This window comes from Calidris pugnax, unplaced genomic scaffold (genome assembly GCF_001431845.1).
Source record: "Calidris pugnax isolate Ruff unplaced genomic scaffold, ASM143184v1 scaffold44, whole genome shotgun sequence".
In the NCBI taxonomy this organism is placed as follows: Eukaryota; Metazoa; Chordata; class Aves; order Charadriiformes; family Scolopacidae; genus Calidris; species Calidris pugnax.
This window is the reverse complement of record NW_015094506.1, coordinates 45,517,772-45,537,388: the sequence shown is the minus strand read 5'-3', so window position 1 is coordinate 45,537,388 and position 19,617 is coordinate 45,517,772. Positions and strand designations below refer to the sequence as shown.

At 39.6% G+C, this 19,617-nt stretch overlaps 1 protein-coding gene across 1 annotated transcript in view; it reads right to left on the bottom strand.

The window, feature by feature from the left end:
- RELN (reelin) overlaps positions 1-19,617 on the bottom strand; it is a 295,055-nt gene that overhangs the window by 97,567 nt on the left and 177,871 nt on the right. The window contains exons 13-20 of the mRNA XM_014963370.1: positions 17,615-17,727; positions 15,903-16,111; positions 11,485-11,613; positions 10,222-10,331; positions 7,211-7,277; positions 6,042-6,275; positions 5,292-5,453; positions 860-1,096 (exon numbers count right to left, since the gene is read on the bottom strand). Coding sequence (XP_014818856.1) covers positions 860-1,096; positions 5,292-5,453; positions 6,042-6,275; positions 7,211-7,277; positions 10,222-10,331; positions 11,485-11,613; positions 15,903-16,111; positions 17,615-17,727 — 1,261 coding nt within the window. The remainder of the gene's footprint in view (positions 1-859; positions 1,097-5,291; positions 5,454-6,041; positions 6,276-7,210; positions 7,278-10,221; positions 10,332-11,484; positions 11,614-15,902; positions 16,112-17,614; positions 17,728-19,617) is intronic.

The following is a 19,617-nucleotide window of genomic DNA, read 5'->3' as shown; positions in this document are numbered from 1 at the left end:
TGTACTTTCTCCAGATAAATACATCTATGCCAATTAAAGCCACACTGGGTTTATTTGTTGATCAGACTAGCATGAAACTTATTGAGTTTTAATCAAAACATACAGATAAAATTGAGCTTCCCTTGTATTAATTCCGAATGTCACACTCATGTACTCAAGAATTTATTTTTTGTGAGGCAGATTAATGTTTTCCTGAAAAAAAAAGGTTATTTTTACATAATCTTAACAGAATTTTTTTTTCCTTTGTTTTTCACTTCTTTTTCTCTTTCTTTTTTTGGGGGGGGGAGCAGGTGATGTTTTCTTGCTTTTGTTTCTAAATACACAGCACATTTTAGGCATAGACGTTGCAATATGCCATAATGCCGATCACAGTGTGAATGACTAAATTATATAATACCAGATAAAATAACTACAAATGGCTAAAGTCATTCTACCAACATTCTGCTGTCTTTCCTTTTTGGAGTGTAATCTAACAGCTATGTACCCAGATCTGAACATCACTTACAAAATATTCAGAGTCTGCACTTAACAGATTATTTCAGAACCTGAATACCCATATTAACCTGACTGTATTTTAAGTCAAGATTATGAAAATTTTCTAAATTGTTTCTGTTAGGATATTCTTTAAATATTTTTATATTCTTTAAATATTCAAGGTTCTCATCAAACATAAATCTCTGTCCAACGAGGTGTAAAAAGTTACTGCTAATTGCAGTATTTTTGTCCATAACGTGAGGATGAGACACATTTACTCTGAATAGCTGCCAGAAAGACTCATTTGCAGAAATCACTTGGTTCTTAGCAGGATGAATAGACAAAGGAAACAAAAGTAGAACAGAAATGAATAGGTGTTTCTCACCATAAAGTCCAGTCATGACCACAGTAGGGTTGAACATTTCCCAGGTAGAATCCCAGAGACTGTGTGACTTCAACTAAGTTGGTGAAGTCCAGACTGATGCTATTGAAAAGCACAGAGGTCATGATGATTTCATCGATCGCCCACACATCTTCCCCTTGAGAGGAGTGATATGGTTGCCACCATCTGAACTGAATGCCAATCTGTCTCGCATCTTCAGGCAGCTCCACTGAAATTATTCTGGAAAACAAAACGAAATAGTTATTGAAAGCTTTGCTGTTTCTAATAATTCCAAGGGAATGTATGTTATTTCTTCTTACTGATCCTAAAAATCATGGGTTAAATTCAGGTCATAAATACCTTTGCACCTACTGGTATAGCTTCTACCAGTGACAGGGACAGGGGAATCTTTAGTTCTCTTGGCAGTCAATATATTTATTGAAAGAAAGCCATGTGCAAAACCCACCCATTTTGTAAATTTTGCTGCTACTTTGGAGCTTTCTGTAAATTTTACAGTTCCTCTGAACGCCCTCCAACTGAAACCCAGCTGTAGGCCGGGGGCTTAGACTGCCAAAGGGATGATCAGCTGATAAAGATTTTCAAATTCCAGCTCCACTTTCTCAGACTCAGTGGATTTTATCCTGACCTGAAGAGATGCAACTTCTTAACACCTGTGCTTGTTTCTGCACAGCGCTGATGTCATGCCTGCTCTTGGGCTAGAAGAACCCATCCCCGTAAATTGCCACATTCAAGCAGAAAAGCTTCATCTTGTCAGAGGGTGTGCTTATGTGTAGTCTCTTAAGGCACATACTTTTCTCAGCAGTTGCATAGAGATGCAACTGGAGGCGAGTCCCAGTTGCATCTCCTGGTATGCAAGGTCACCTGATTTGTCATGGCAGCTATGTCAACAAACCTATAATTGACAAACTGCAAAGAAAATTAAGAGTAATATCTAATTTCCAGGAGCAATTATCGTACACAGCAGCAGGGAGCATGCATTAATTGCCACAGCAACGACACCTTCTTGAAAGCTCCATAAATCACCAGGTCCATGGTGCCCCACGCAAAGCACGTGAGCCGTGAAGCAGACTGGCAACAGGGACATTTGTCTCCATCGGTGCTGTTACTTGCTGGCAAAAGGGGTTTTGGCAAGCTCATCGTGTAGCTGATGTTTTTCTTTCTCTTTTAGAGGAAATGTGGATAAAACGACAAATCAAGTAAACTGGAAACATAATTTTATAATTGAGCACCAAGTCATTTTTTTTCAGATTTAAGGTTTTTTAAGCTGCCTGTTCTAATGTTTTGTTCTGTGCTCATGAAGCAGTTTTGTGCCTTTGGCACTCTTCGTGCAAAACCACACTCTTAAAAATGGCTTGCTAAACTGTCCTTGTAAAGAACAAATCTGTAATACTGCTGCTTAATGTCACATTGATTTTAAAGAAGAATACATTAATCTATTAGCAAGAAAAAAATCAAATGGCTTGGCTAAACAGGTGGGAAGCGCTCCAAAAGTCCTGGCTGGCATTTCTAGGAGCTGCTTTCTGCCAGTCATAGGCTGGAAGGAGTGGTGTCGAGGGACAGACAAAGGTGACAGCTGCCATGTGGTCCTTGTGGCAAGGGACCAGCAGTGCACACACTTGACATAGTGCAGATACATTTCTTTTGTCAGTGAAATAAACACACTTGAAAAAGTTCACACCTTTCTAAGAGAAAGACTAAGCCCCATTACTCTCCGGCCAGTGAATAAACTACAAGGACTTTCTTTCTTCCAAGGGTTTCCTAATAAGCAGCAATTCTATGATCTTCTGAGTCAATTTTTAAAGGTACAAATGACACTAAATCACTACTGATGTCAAAAGGAACCAATGATTTTGTCTTCTGTGGTTCAGTAGAGTGAACCAGAGGCAAGCCGGTACCCTGGCTGGGAGGAGCACTGTCCCCAGCATACGCCGTGAAGCACTTGGCACTTGTGTGAGCTAATGCTGTTATAATCCTGGGCATATTTCTCTGCTGGTGGCTGTCTCTGATGCCTGCATCTTCCCGTTCACTCTTAACTCTCATAAGCTTGCCCATGTGGACACTAATTCTCACTGACAGTAATTTACAGAAAATCCTAAATCATGACATACACCACTGATACACCTATCGGATGTTAAAAACATTTAACACATGTTAAAATAAATTTCTCATCCCAGGGGATTAAGCAAATGGAATTTAAAAATGTTGGTGTAAACCACTGAATAGGGCACATATGTTAGTATGCAGAACCTGACTACATCTCCAGTTATAACAGCTTCTCCGTCTGGCTTTGATTTGTCGGAGATAGATGGAGAGGGAGGGGGATTCTTGCTAATGACTTTTCTGCTGCAGAGAAGAAAAGTGTTCCTACTAACATCACCGGCTACCATTAGATTTCTTAAAAACCAGCTGGGAGACCTTTGCTCTGATCTCATTCTTTCAAGCTATGCGCATACCTAATATTGAAAAGCCACCGCTGTTCTGCTCGGAAGAAAAATGCAGCTGTCAAATGTTAGCAGATTAAATGCACCTTTTCAGTAGAACATTAAATGTGTAATTATTTTTTGTATGACTGAAGATTAATTAAATTTCTGGATACAGATTGATTGCCAAACTTTGTAGCAGTCCATCTATGTTACCAAAAAAGCTGATATTTTCACACAACTTAATATGAAAAGGTGAAGCTTTCTTCATATTCTTCATCATAAATATTGCCAGCATTATCTTCAGGTTTGTTTGTAATTTTTCAATCTACCCAGAGTGGACTTTACATATCTCATGGCAAAACCTTTCTAACCTGTGTATGTTGTGCTTAGCTCCTTGCCCTGTCAGAACAACAGAAAGAGTGTTTCGTACTTCATCTCAAACAGCAAAAAAAGTCTCTGGTATCAATATAATTTACTACATTTATATCTTAAACTTCCTTGAAATCAGTCACTAGAATATGTATTTTCCTTTTCGTTATAAAAATTTCATAGTGCTATATATTAAAAACCTCTAGGGAAATATAATTCCTACAGCTGTAATCCTGAATCTAAGAATTAGAAACAGGGCCATATAAAATATATATGTGACTATAATAAAACATGTGAAAGGAAATTTTGAAGAAGTTCCAGTTCGTAGGATCTTTCCTTTGGAAAGATTTAAAACTTTAGAAATTAAAATCCACATGCAGTATACTTCTACCAAGCGCAGTCACTCCCCTCAGATTTTTGAGTATTTCTCATAGCTCCCAGGAAATATATTTAATCTTACAAGTTCTTTTCCATTAGAATATTCTTAATCACATTTTGTATATCGTAGTTTTGTACTGAGTTATTAATAAGATGAAGAAATCCAATATTTATTTTAAAATTGTGCTGATCTGAGCTCAATAAATATAAATAATGAAAATTATACATAGTTAGAGTGACTTGCAGATTATCTACAGTCGCACCACTGGGGTTGACTCAGGCCTTATCCTGAGACTGGGTGGAGGGGTAGAGAAGAGGACACGGGACAATACCCAGTGAAAAGCCACCCTTGGGCACCAATGGACCAGCTGTGATGAGACCCACAATACTACCACTGTCTCTGCCTCCCGTGTGCCCTCTCACAGAGCATCTCCTTTCATCGGGATTTATTTGCTCTGCTGCAGCACCCTGTGCCCAGATTGTTCTGGGCTTGCAGTACTGGTGTGCTCATGGAGACTCCAGATTTTGCTATTAAAATTGGTGGGTGGTCTCACAAATGAAACAGTAAAGAATACTGTCTTCTCTAAATACATCAGATACACTCCTTTCTAATCTGACACCAAACGTAGGTGCTTCTTTGTGGTTTGCACAATTCCCAGGCACAGTCACTGGCAGGACCTCCTGGCCCACTGAGTCCCACCCACAGGAACAGACACAAAGTTGTGTAATGGCCTTTGTAACAGGAGCAGGTGCAATTTCCATGCTGGCCTGGAGAGATCCTCACGGTCAGATTTTGTCTCAGCTGTCCTGCACTGCCTGCAAACTCCTAATCCCGGAGGATGGTGTAGTGAAGGTATCTATGGCTTCAAAGCTACAAATAATTTATGTTAATTTGTCTTTACAAGTGCCTGTTTCCCCAGGAAGAGACATGTCCCTATTTCCCACAAGCACATTTCTACCTCTCATGCTGCACTGCTTCCGCTTGTTCTGTCGCATCACCTGAGACTTGGATGCCATTAAATCCATGCGTTCATTTTTATAGAAGCAGGCAAAAATGGGAAGTGACCAGAACAGCTGCAAAATTTGAAGGAAAAGCAGTAACTTTCAGTGTGCAACAAAAGATCTTCACTCAGCTCACTCCCTCACCGTGTGGGCAGATGGATTTACTCTCCGCATTGCGGTGACTACTGCTGCCAGCATCAACTGCACGGAGGCAACACTCCTCGCAATATTTATGCATATACCTTGGCTCGTGGTAGTTGAGATATGAATAGTGTTCCAGTAGTTTCCAGGTGATGCCGTTGTCGTAGGAGTAGTGCAGCAGCACTCCTTCCCCAGGCTGGTCGGGTGCTTTGCAGGTACTCAGCACGGACTTGCTGCCCAGGCGCAGGGTGAACTGCAGGAACCTGCATTGGAATTACACAAATATTTATAGGGTACCATTTTCATAGTGCCACGGGGTTTTTTTTTTCCTAGCCAGGTTGTTTTCAGATCTTCCCAATCTAGACAAATTTTGATAAATATCAGTTATGGGGTTTTGTACGTGCAATTTGTTTTTACTGTCAAGTAATGCAATGTGGCACATACAGTTAAAAAATGCCAATCATTAGAGCATTTAATTATTTATTAGGCACTGAAGGGGAGGGAGAGATAGTGAATGGATCTAATCAGCTGCCACAAGCTGTCAAATAAACACAACCTTATAAATAATTAATTAGCACTTGGCTTTGACACTCAGGTTTGATATTAACATTTCATATTTTCCATCCAAGCTGTACAATAACTTCCCTCCAGTCTCTTTTGGGCTCTGTTGTTTACAAATCAGGAGGAAAAAAGACAAGGCTATGAAATCACCATCAAAATATGGAACTAGGAGTTTTTAAAAAACTTTTCTTCCTGCTAAAACAATCGGCTTAACAATACACAAAGTTGTAGTTGGAAAGGGAGGGGTTCCTCAGCTGGTTTGCCTCACATTACTGCTCCTTCCCTCTCACCTGGACTGGGAGCTGTCAAGAAAGGAGGTGATAAGCTGACGCCTCCCATCCTTGTTGAAGACCAGGGCCTTGCCACTGGCCAGGACCCCGCAGCCGAAGCTGACCTCAGCCCCCCGGATGGAGTAAAAATTGTGGTAGGAGGAGAGTCGGGAGCTGGCGAAGCTCTCCGAGATGAACATGGGGAAGGTCTGAGATGCCATCTCGCACGCCGGCCCTGAGAAGCCCGGGTCACACCTGAGGGTGGGGAAGATTGAACAGCGTAATTAATGATCCATCTTCTGTGGCTGGCTGGCAAATCAACACAGTGGCTGCAATTGTTCATGAACTGAAGATGCCTATGAAGTCCCTCTCAAATCTAAGGACCAAGAACCCCTTTAAAATTTATTTAGGTATTGCATAGCCAATGACTATCTTTTAGTTTGTAATTACTTTTGCAATTTAAAAAAAAACATATTTATGAACACCACACCAATCTACAATGACAATAAAGAAATATTTCTATTCATTTTTGGAAAAAAATGCTGCTGGCATAATTTACAGTGGTTCATATGTAAAATGATTAATTTACTTGTATCTGTAGCACATCACATGTGATTACAAGAAATTGAGTAACAGAATGTCCTGTGGGTCACGCTCTTTTTTTAATACTGAAAAATATTTACACCAATATTTTGAATGTGCTTACTAGTTTCCAGTAAGAACCTTTACTATTTAGACTAGAACCCTTTCAACAAGCCAGACTTTCAGAAAAAAGTGGAGTGCTGGCTTTCTGCCCTTGAGGTCTGCTAGGCTATGGGATATTAGAACTATGAAAACTGTGGTTCTTTCCCAAAATTTAATATAAAAGTGATACAGTCCTAAATCACCTCTAAAACCAGTATAAAGCATGCATCACTGGCATTTCAGTGTGCTCAGTAGCACATTTTAAGATGAACTGGAAGTTAGACTCTCTCACAAAACACAATTATAGAAAAAAATTAAATATGCTGCTGTTTAGAAAGATTGATCTTAAGCTCTCCAGTGAACTTAATGCATTCTGGGGGCTATACTAGTTCTGCATTTAGTCATCTCAAAAAGCAAGGGCCAAAACGAAAATTGCTTCAAATTTCAGACCATCAAGTGAACTATGTGACAGAAATTGAATATAAGCACTGAATTATAACTCTTACTTGCAGCCATTTCTAGTACACTGTCCTCGCCCTGAGCAGAATTTGAGGCAAGATGGACCAATATAAACTGCAGAGAAAAGAAATCAGTTAAATGAAGGGTTATGTTATGTGAAAAACAGAATATAATGAATACAAGAAAGTATACAGATACGATCATACAGTTGTTTCATTTATCTTAATCCCACTAGCTGGAAGACGTCTAAAAAAGGATAAAATGCTTTTGATTGTATCCTTCTATAGAAACAAGTAATGGAATTTTGCTCTGTGTCAAGGATAACTTATTAATTAACAGGTAACATCTATGTGGGGCTTGAGACACTAGTGATATTTTAATTAATGTACCTGGTTATTCTAAGATTGTGAGAGATCAGATGATTTGCTATGCATTGGCCATTTTCTTGCCTTCCATTTTCTTCATCTTATTTCGGAGATGTAATCCAGTATTTGTACACTCCAACAGCAGTCTTGTAGACTTTTAAAATGTATTGCTACTTCTCTCACTGAAATCCACATACTTAACTTCATCAGACTTATTGGAAATTGAACCTGCCCTGATATGTCTTAACTAACTATTAATTATCCTACACTTTATCTGATTCTTTCAAATGGAATAAACCTTCAAATCATATATACTCAAAAATACTCCAGGTTTCTTTTTCACTTCATCTTCCTCCAATGACTTCTAATTGACAGTGTTGATATTTTGTAAAAAAATATGGAGGATGGAAAGATGAGCAAATTTCAGTATAATCTGCACCTCATTGCACTACTATAAAGGAAAGCATTAATCTGGGTCTAGCCCACAGTGTTAACTTGTGGGCACTGTCCTTTCAATACAATATGATAAACAGACCTTAACCATGAATAGTGTTATCTTTTCTTCTGAAGAATTCCTATTACTTGGAGTCTTTCACTTGCACTGTGACTTTTGGAATGTCATCCAAACAGTCACCAATTTTAAGTCATCTATAACAATCAATAATTAGTTTTATGAAGCTGCCCATCATAGCAGTGTGTCAGTACACCCTGACAGACGCGCGCTAAATCCCTGTTAGCTTCTCCCTGTAACTAACTCCCCATCAGACTTCATGTGATTTCTAGATTTTCTCACTTTTCAGGGTGCAAAAATTCTATTCTGTCTGTTTGATTTATTCGTCTCTTTCAAGGTCTTTTTGAGGGGGTGGTAACAGTAGAAGGGTTAAAGATGTAATGATGTGTTCAAAATGAAAAAAGCTTTATGAAAATTGGCAGTTTTCCAGTGTTTCTAAAAGATGGCCAGCTTCCAGATTTCATTTAAAGCTTAATTCACATAAGAAACAGTTGTGAAGCTAAAAGTCAGAGTGCTGAATCCTTGAAAATCTTCCTCTCTTCAAGAATTTGAGTAGCTTGCCAATATTTATGAGTCTTCCCCTACAATGCCGAAGTGGAAGGCTTCAGTTCCACTAGTATCTAACAAAGGAGGCATGCAAAACCTCATAAACACATTCATCTTTAATATTTGATTCCCATGTCATGGTTCTACACCTCAAACAAATTTCAGAGCAGGCAGTTTTTAGGCAGATGGTTGGTAAAATTGCTTTTGAGATGGTACAGAGTGGAGCATGCAGCATCCTTTGATGAAATGGTATTTAGTTGTACAAGCAAAGGGAGTAGAGATATATATGAATTGCCCATTAATTTTCAAAATCTTCTTGTTTTGTTCTGTTGTGAAGAATTTGTACCCTTGCACTGATTTTATCTTGCTCTTATTTCTGTGAACTACTGTGAGCATCTCCAACACTTGCAGTCTACATTTTGGCAGGTAGCAACTCATCTTTGCAGCTACTCACACACATCTTCTTATGTATACGTATCTAAATTTTCCCTTCATTTTACTTTCTTTTTGATGTAAATCATCATCTCTAAAGACAAGCATGAATACTCTACCCAGAATGTCAAGATGATTCTACTTCTGATTAATGTGGTTAAGAGAACAATTTTCATTACTATTTGTGAAAACCTTTCATTTGTAGCATTACATTAAAAAGGCAGCTTCAAGGATTTTGTTTTCAAAACTAGGCAGTAATCTATTTTAAGAATTTTGCAAAATGTAACTATTTACCATTCCCAGGGTCCATATGAAACCTTTCTAGGAATCACTACAACATTTCACAGGCTATTGTGCATTACCATAAGTCTTTTAATTACATTACATTAATTAATTTTTAACAAAACAAATTCTGAATGTAGTTTACTTAGTCCCAAAAAATCTATGGCTAATGAGCAAAGCTAAGAAATTTGTACCCTCTCATCTTTAGCCTTTTCAATCATACTCATTTCTGCATTTCATACCTTGTATCTATTTTATCCTGTGTTCCTGAATACTTTTTCTGCACTTTAAAATATTTCCGTTCAAGACTGGGCCCGGTTATCCTCTGCACTAAGTTTTATGTATATATGAGTCAATATGAGCTCATTCCAGTTCTTTACATCCATTTAAAGAACAGGTAGGTGAAAAATAATTTCTTAAAAGAAAAATAATTCCCTGAAGCAGATGGTTCTTTCCCCCTGAAGATGCTGTAAACAATGTAAAAGTTTTGTCAGTGTTTGGAAGCAGCATTGCTGTATGAAGAGGTTCTATCTCCAGAGGAAAAATATGTCCCAGATGTTGTAACTGTTGCTTAGGCTGGCGCAATAAACGTCCTTAATAGCACAGTGTAGTACCTCTGTATGTAATTAGGACTAAGCAATCAGAGGAAATGTTATATTAAGCCCTTGCCACCAATATCTTTTCCTGAAAAGCATTCAATTAAAAGGAAAAAAAAAAAAAAAGGCTAATCTACTAGGCTATTGTCTTTTCAAATGACAGAATTCCCCTCTAGCTTCAAAATTCACTTTTTACCAAGCTCAAACATGAAGAAAAGGGTTTTAACAAACTGAAAATCCTTTGGCCTGTGATTATATGTTTACTTGGAGCAGCATACAAAAATTTACTCTTCTGATGTATCATGATCATGGATAAGAATACTAACTATTATCGATTGCCCACATATTTCCAAGGATTGGTCCTGTTTGTCTCCATCGAATCCTGGTGTCACTTGTTAATGCCGCATTGGGGAGGGGAATAGTTATTCGGTTCCACCTGAAATGCATATAACACAAACACTGACATTTTATACTGGTAGTTGTTAAGCAACTGTATGTTTTGCAGGTGTGTTTACTTACACTGGAAGCCGTATGAGAATTTTAAATTCTAAAATCTGCTCAAATGAACCAGTGAGGTTACTGCAGCTTTTGAAAATATACAAGAGAGAAACCCGCACCATGGCCCATGATATTTTCACACAATATAAGAATGTTAATTATTCCACTATAAAACCCAGCCATAGTTTTCCCTGCATGAATGCATGAAATCCACAAAGTTCGTAACCTGCTTTGCTATAGCAACTCTCCCATCACAGTGAATATCCCTAAATTGCACACTGCATTAAACCTTTCCATATGACTGAGCTCCTTTTGGTGGAAACCCTTGAGAGTAAGAAGAAGGGCACAGAAGATTTGGCTTGCTGTGGTCTGGCCATCATTCTCATGCCATCCACAGTGGCTACACTTCCCTCACACACTGGGGCTAATGGTTTCTGTGAAAATGGTACAGAAATGGGGGTCATCAGATCACAGCAATGCTTCAACTCTACAGTCTGGTCATACCCGCTGCTCTGAAGTGTCTGTGGAAGCTGGGATACAGAGGGATGGGATTTGTGCTATGCAACAAGATGTCACCATTCATTTTATGGTCAGAACAGTACCCAAGAGACTTAATAAAGAGAAGGGTTGATATAAGAAAGTGACACTAACAACCACCTCCATGTGCAGAATTACAGAGGATGTGCTTCATTGTCACCTAATATTGGGATTCCAAGTGAGTAAAGGTGTCCGAGGATGTAAATACGGCTTTGACTGATGGTTCCTCTGACTAAGAGGAAAACTTTTGTGGCTTTGACAAGGTATAACTTTTCTTTTAATTACCAGCATGCTGTCCACAGTTGTTTGGTTTGTTTTTTTGTTAATTTATCTTTACCATCAGAAAAATAATATTATACCACAGAAGGAGCCCCATATATTTCAAATTTCATTACTGGGCAGCCAGGGAGACCAGAACACTCCTTCCTTGCTGTCCTCAGCTAGTAAAAAATGAAAGATGACACAGGGTTGCCTGCTTTGTTGCTTTCTTCTGTCACCTATAATTCAATTCTCTAATCTTGCATCTCAGTTAGCTTTGCAGAGAACACTCTCACCCGCTGTAATTTTCAGAGGCGTAGACAGTGCTGTGGGGGAGGTGAGGCCCAGCACATATCTCAGGCAAACACTCGGTGTGGAGCAGGGACCAAGAACGACCATGGTTGGTTGAAAACTCCAAGCTGACGCTGATAACACAGTGAAGAAAAGAAAGAACAAAGACACCGTGAGCCTACCTGGCATAGATATGAATGTAAGAGTACCAACACTGATAAAACACCAAATCTGCTATTCCTAATAACTGATGCTGAAACGTAAAAAAAAAATAAAATAGGCAGGCTTTAAATACAAAAAATCCTGAAAATACAAACACGAAACAAATCTGAGTGTTTAAAAACCAAAATGGCAGCCTATAGACTGAGGACTGTCTAAACACCTAATCTGTGTTTGGCCATCATCCAGCATTTACCATGCTGCTGCTGTTAAATGAGCTGCTGTTACTCTTACATTGCAGCTAGAAATGCTTTCAAAATTAATGATGAGAAAACTTGGATTTCTCAAAGCTAGTCAGCATCATGTGAGCACAGGACACTACTAACTGCCCTTTGCTGACCATTACACCTTCAGAAGGTGGTACAAGACAAAGACCAGTAGTTATTCATGCACTGGCTGGCTCTTGCCTTCCATTGCTGACAAATAATAACTTAATTGGACTCAGTCATCTGCCTCCTTCACCCATCGTGCCTAAACAGAGATCAAAAAAGCACTATGGAAGAGTGAAAATGGGCAGCCCCCACTGAGGATGCAGAGGGTGAAGGGGACCTGGGGAAGAGCACCCTTGAGAGGCCCCCAGTAGAAGACAGAGCTCCGGGAAGCCATGGGAGCCTCTGTGCTGCCCAGCCATAGTGGTCTTTGGAGGCTTCCTCCTACCTCACAGAACCTGCAGGGATCTGTGGTGAATTTTGTGAGTGCATAAGCATATGCAAAACCTCCAGATTTGCCAGGAAAAAGGCTGCTGTTCTTTGGTTTCGTTGACTATCAGTAAACCAAACCACCCACATGTAGATAGTGACATTAGAGAACTGGAACTCTATCAGACCATCCACTGAGTCTCTGACAATAAGTTATTAAAACCATTTCCCAAAAATTTATTGACAAGTTCAGTATTCAAAAAAAAGCTATTACGAACATTTTTCCTTCCTTGTTTCATTGCATTAAAAAACCCCACTGTTTACAATCTAAGAGTGTAAGGAAATCCTTAGATCTTTTACATTCTGAGGACCTTAAAAAGTAATTTGGGGAGTGCTTGATTTATTACAGATTTAGTATTTTCCTGAAATACTATTGTAATTTCCTCTATATAATTAGCTTGTAATATTCTGTTTAATTCTAAGTAATGTCAGTGGAACATTATAAAAGTCATAATTCATCACCTCAGTACTAAATTAGTGGATTATAACTTTCCCTTTTCATTATAATTTGCTGACAACATTGCTTTATTTAAATGTACCATCACTGTGATATTGTAAGTGTGTATTAAAACAGTTTATGGAGGTTTTGACTAATTTATTTCAGATTTAACTGTACTGATACCTTGGAGGGTCATATTTACTGCATATATTCAGTGTGAGTTTCTCACATTTGCAGTAATGAAAGCACTAGGAATAATGCTGTAGACCAGGAGACAGGAAATGCTGCTGTATTTTGGAAATACAAATAGGAATAATGGGGACCTAGTGCTTCTTTTGGTATGAAGTAGCTCACTTCTGCTTCAGAAATAGTTTACGTGAAGGAGGAATATTAATCTTTCAAAATACATACCAATCCCCATGAGATAACAGACTGAGACAGAGACTTTATATAACACATGTTTACAGGCCAGGAGTGTTTACAGGTAAAGTTTTCACTTTTCATGTAGAAAAAAGTTGCTGCCTTCCCTTCCTATCAAGTATTAGTGCAATGCCTTGATTTTTGCTGCCCCTTGAGTTCTGCTGCCCTACATGGCTGCTAGGACTGTCAGTGACAATGCAGCTCTTTCAAGCGGGGAGCAGATGCCACAGGACATGGATGTGAAAACATTTACAGTCTCCTCCTTTAAACTCTTGACTCTGGAAAACTATCAAGTAACTTAATCCTCATAAAATATCAGGGTAAACAGTCTCACATGTACATAAGGAAAAAGGGACAGCAGACAGTTTGGTTTTGGGTCCCCTATTTGAAGAAGGATGTTAAGAAACTGGAGAGGTGGAGCAGAAGATGACCAATATGTCCATGGCCTTGAGTACTGGGCTAAGAGGGGCTGGGGAACCAGCTTGCTCAGCCTGGAGAGGGGGGGTGAGCTACAGCAGCCTGTGATGGTGCAGAGGGCACTCACAAGGCAGAGAGAGCTAAACTCTCCTCAGTACTGCCAGGCACAGCAGAAAGGACAATGGCCATAAAGACATGGCTTCAGAATTTTGGACTGGACATTAGGAAACACTTTTTCACTTCAGCAGTTCACCCAAAGAGAGGTGGCACAATATCCACTGATGGAGGTTTTCGTGGATAGGCAAAGCTGTGGCTGACCTGATCTATGCTGGTAACAATCCCACCTGCGGCAGCAGATTTCCCTAGATGATCCATGAATGTCCCTTCCAACCACCATTTCTAATATTCTACAAAATATGGAGCAGCAAATTACTTCTGTCTTTCCCTTTCCCTCCCCCATAACTCTATGGAAAAAATAACGTTGAATGTCCCGATGAAGTGAAGCTAGCAAAAGAGTTCTGTGGTCAGTGTACAGGCAATGAGGTCCTCATACGGTTGGTCATGAAGATGAGGGCTATTCATGACTAATCTTAAAAGAATTAGATATGCTTGTGGCATCAGTAACCTCTGGGAGGTCAGTAGGGCAGGTTTCTGCTGCTGCCTTTAATACTTTCAGCCTTACACAGTATTAAGAGGTAAATCTCATATCGATTAGAAACTGGAGCAAAAGTTGCTGTGAAAGCATGAGCATATTTCAGAATAATGGATTAAGGGAAGCAAGCTTTTACCTGGAAAGCTATTTAATAGACTACTTATCACACATGGGGTATATAAACCTGGGCCCATGGAGATTAGGAGAAACATTAGCTTTTGAGCAGCTAATATCTGTCATTATTAATTGGCTTCGTTCTTTCTGAAAAAAAAAAAAAAAAATGCCTTGATTTTTGCTGCCCCTTGAGTTCTGCTGCCCTACATGGCTGCTAGGACTGTCAGTGACAATGCAGCTCTTTCAAGCGGGGAGCAGATGCCACAGGACATGGATGTGAAAACATTTACAGTCTCCTCCTTTAAACTCTTGACTCTGGAAAACTATCAAGTAACTTAATCCTCATAAAATATCAGGGTAAACAGTCTCACATGTACATAAGGAAAAAGGGACAGCAGACAGTTTGGTTTTGGGTCCCCTATTTGAAGAAGGATGTTAAGAAACTGGAGAGGTGGAGCAGAAGATGACCAATATGTCCATGGCCTTGAGTACTGGGCTAAGAGGGGCTGGGGAACCAGCTTGCTCAGCCTGGAGAGGGGGGGTGAGCTACAGCAGCCTGTGATGGTGCAGAGGGCACTCACAAGGCAGAGAGAGCTAAACTCTCCTCAGTACTGCCAGGCACAGCAGAAAGGACAATGGCCATAAAGACATGGCTTCAGAATTTTGGACTGGACATTAGGAAACACTTTTTCACTTCAGCAGTTCACCCAAAGAGAGGTGGCACAATATCCACTGATGGAGGTTTTCGTGGATAGGCAAAGCTGTGGCTGACCTGATCTATGCTGGTAACAATCCCACCTGCGGCAGCAGATTTCCCTAGATGATCCATGAATGTCCCTTCCAACCACCATTTCTAATATTCTACAAAATATGGAGCAGCAAATTACTTCTGTCTTTCCCTTTCCCTCCCCCATAACTCTATGGAAAAAATAACGTTGAATGTCCCGATGAAGTGAAGCTAGCAAAAGAGTTCTGTGGTCAGTGTACAGGCAATGAGGTCCTCATACGGTTGGTCATGAAGATGAGGGCTATTCATGACTAATCTTAAAAGAATTAGATATGCTTGTGGCATCAGTAACCTCTGGGAGGTCAGTAGGGCAGGTTTCTGCTTCTGCCTTTAATACTTTCAGCCTTACACAGTATTAAGAGGTAAATCTCATATCGATTAGAAACTGGAGCAAAAGTTGCTGTGAAAGCATGAGCATATTTCAGAATAATGGATTAAGGGAAGCAAGCTTTTACCTGGAAAGCTATTTAATAGACTACTTATCACACATGGGGTATATAAACCTGGGCCCATGGAGATTAGGAGAAACATTAGCTTTTGAGCAGCTAATATCTGTCATTATTAATTGGCTTCGTTCTTTCTGAAAAAAAAAAAAAAATCTAAATACTCATATAGATGCTATAAACCAAAATGTGCTAGAAAGCTGATAATCAAAAGAGAAATCTCGCCTGTTGTACCTGTTACCAGGTTGATAAGTTCCACAACCCAAATTGATGGAAAACTGGATCATGTGAGTCACCGTGGAAGGGAGCACTGGGAGGACGTGGAAGTAATCCACAGCCCAGACATTCCTGTTGTGGCCTTGGTGACTCTTTTGCTTCAGACAAAACTTGGTTGCCGGAGTCTGCAGGTCCGGACTAATGACAACAGAAACCAAAGATGGAACCTTTAAAAGAAAGTAAATGAGGCTTAAATAAAACAAATAATATCTAAAAAGGTCACAAGGTACTATTTAAAGTAGAAAAGCAACTTCAAATATGCTGAACCAGACATGCACCTTTGTCTCTCCTTGCTTCATTTCTGTTGAACTTTTTTTAGCAATCTTTTTCCACAGAAGATCCCAAATAAAAGCTTTTTATATTATGCACATAGCTGCTAACACTCAGGATACCAGTGCTGCTTACCACCTTAGTGGAATCAGTTTGTTTGGTTATCAAGCCACCATAGAAAAGACTGAACCTTCTGTGTTCTGAAAAATAATGAGTTTATTTTGCCAGTGCTTCATTGGTAATGGAAGGTGCTACTTGTCCTTCAGCCTTTCAGCTCACAGAAGCAAAGGCAGGGTAATGGCATGTCTAGTCTGAATACGTGAGAATGGAGTAACAGCATGAGTTCACAGGAGTATGCAGGGAGGATGTTATGTTGTGGAAATAAATGAAAGCACTGCTTTATAAATCTTAGCCTTTGTCTTGAAGCAACGTAATTAGACCTTTATTATGTCAAAAGAGGATGTCAGCTTTAAAACTGCTCGTTTTAAAAAAAAAACCCACAATGAAGTCAGTGTAATTTCAGATCCTATCTTTCCCTGAGTTCCTCAATTATTTTTTTTATTATTCTACAATTACAGTTTCCTTAGTTTTAAAAAAGTTCTACCCCATCTTTCACACAGAAGCAGGCGAGGAGGGAAGCCACGCACAATGAAACAATGCAAGTGACTCAACCAAACCCAGGCCAAACCCTACCGTAAACATTTGCTCTCTGAGTGCTAGAGTTATAGGGAAAATGTGCACAGACCTGGGCTTGAAATCAGCCACATCTTTACCCCCACAATTCCCACACCCTGTATAATCATACTGCATTTCAATCCCTAGCGCATCCACGCGTATCTGTATTACTGTATTACCTATCAATTTTTGCTCTTTTTCACAGCAGCAGAGAAAGGAGACTTCAGGGCTGGGTTACTCAGGTCAGACATGGTCTAAGTGTTTCCTTGCCCTCGACAGGAAGGATCCTCAGAGCAAGCTCGAGGTCCTTATTGTCCCACCTGAGGGTGGTGGACAGCCACTTATCTCACCATGACTGACCCTCTCAGGACGTAGCTCCTGAGTATCAAACTTTGCCTAGCAGGAGCTTGACTGGGGACAGGAGTAATTATTTGTCAGGAGGTGTTATCACCAAAGTTTTCAGCTGATGGCTCAAAATTTTTTCCTGTTCCCATTTGCCTGTTATCCTAGCACTAGCCAAGGTGGCAGTCCTGCTCTGGGGTGGAGTGATCAGCAGTAACTGCAGAGCTGTTGCAAAATCATTATGAGATCTGCACTTGATTTATGAGCTTGGGAAGACCGTGTTTGTCTCCCCCAATAGAATACAGCACATCACATTGCTGTGATGGCTTAAAAATAGATTGATCTATCAATCTGATCCACCTACTTTGTTTAAGACGATTTACCTTGTAAGCAGCATAGGTCAGGGTATCAAGAGGTATGTGTTCCCTCCTGCCTTCAATCTTGGCGTAAAGTATGACATCGTTTTCATGGGATTCTCCAGAATCACAAGTTCCCCCTGTACAATATATATTGGAGGAAGAAAAAAATTAATTGAAGCCCTAGTTATTGGAAAGTGGAATCATATTACGCAGCCATAATTACAAAAATAATTACAACCAGATGCTATTTAACTTAGGACATTAAACAAAAGGACACCAGTCCTAAGGACATAGTGTATAAGAACTATTTGATCAGATACACTACGCCAGAGATCAAGGGGGTTGACAATTATGAAAATCTCAAGTAACTCTCTTAATAAGCTTATCAAAACTATATTAATAGAAAATGCTGTGCCCAAAGCAATACTGCTATCTGTGTGTTTTAAATCCTGTTTGCACAGAAATACTCAGCTTTTTGAATTCTCATCAGTAAACTATTATTTAGTACTCACATTCTCTACAGCCACACACATTGTATGTGAGGATGTCTTAAATACTTCTTATCTGATAGTTTGGCAGCTGAGAATTTGCTCTCACGAGGAAATGAGGAAGACTGCTGTGCACCTTTTCTGTTGTGCTGCTTCTTCTACTATTTACACCCTATCCCAAAAGGGATGGACGGAGTCTATTGTATCACACAAAACATGTGTGTCATGGTTGCCTCACTGGGATGGGGCAGCATATCTTTGTATATGTAGAACCCAAAACACTTATTATCCTTATCTGAGAGAGCAAACATATTGGTAAATTTGAGCATCAAGCTCTACATTATAGTTACCAGATGGACATCATCACACTAGTTAGGCATTCTGGGAAAAAAGTTTTTAAGAAAAGCATCTGTAATTGAAACAGGAAACTTCATTTCCCTGCACACTATGGGTATTGCAGGTATTTAAAAAAATCCCAGCCCCTCAAAAAACTCAAAAAACAAACAATAAAAAAACAGGATGAGGAAGCTTCTTTGAAAAGTCTGTGAAGTAGAAAGGTTGCATGTACGAAACACTTTCTCTGCTATTTTCACTACATATGGCCAGTTCTTGGAATGAAATAGGCAAAGCAGTCCAGGGAGCTAGATAAGATGTGCATCTGTGATGTGTACTATACTGTAATAAGGAACATTCATGTGTCCTTTCAAATCCTCTGCTTGTGTGAATGATTTAATTATTATTTATTTAATTTACAAGTACGTAGAGGATACATTTTTCAAGTGATATCCCACCATCCTCTGTGCCTGCACGTGCTGACAACTTCTCCCCTAAGTTCATAAGGTTGAGAAAATTTCTTTCCTGTTTCTCTTGCAGGTGTTGTAATGCTTGGAAGAACTGGGAAAAAGCATCCTCTTTTTCCTGTGCTTTATTGGTAATTCATGTAGCACAGAGGAGATGTGCAACAATTCAGGACAACAACATGAGGTCTTCCACTCATTAAATAAAGGGTGTTTTTTCTTGTTGATTCAGAAGGTTGCTCGTGGAGGTCACAAGTTTAGTCTCTGCTTCCTCCTTTATTATTCTATTATTCTCTACTTTTAAGCAAAACCCCTCACCTCCTCTAAACCTGGTGTTGAGAGAATAACCTCATGCAATTTCCTTTATGTGCAAAATAAAAGTTCTGGAAAAACACTGTGAGGTACTGAATGATAACAACCATGTTCATGGGGATTTTGGTCTGTTGCAACACTGAACCAATGCAGTGGCACTGACAACAACAGTGGGGAAGGGGAGTGGCAGGAGAGTTTTGGTTTTGGCTACTTTCTTAGCCCTGGTGAATCACTGAGGTTGCTCTTTGTTCCAGCTGGGAAAGTCCACAGATGATGCTACCACCGCATCAGTGCTTTTCACTAGGGATGCCACATGTAGGCCATATCTCCTCCAGGAAGAGTGTAGCACACTATTTGTGTGAATCTCACCCTGGGCCACTGCATTAGCAGAGAAAAATATTTATGACTATAATATGAGCTTTTTCACAGA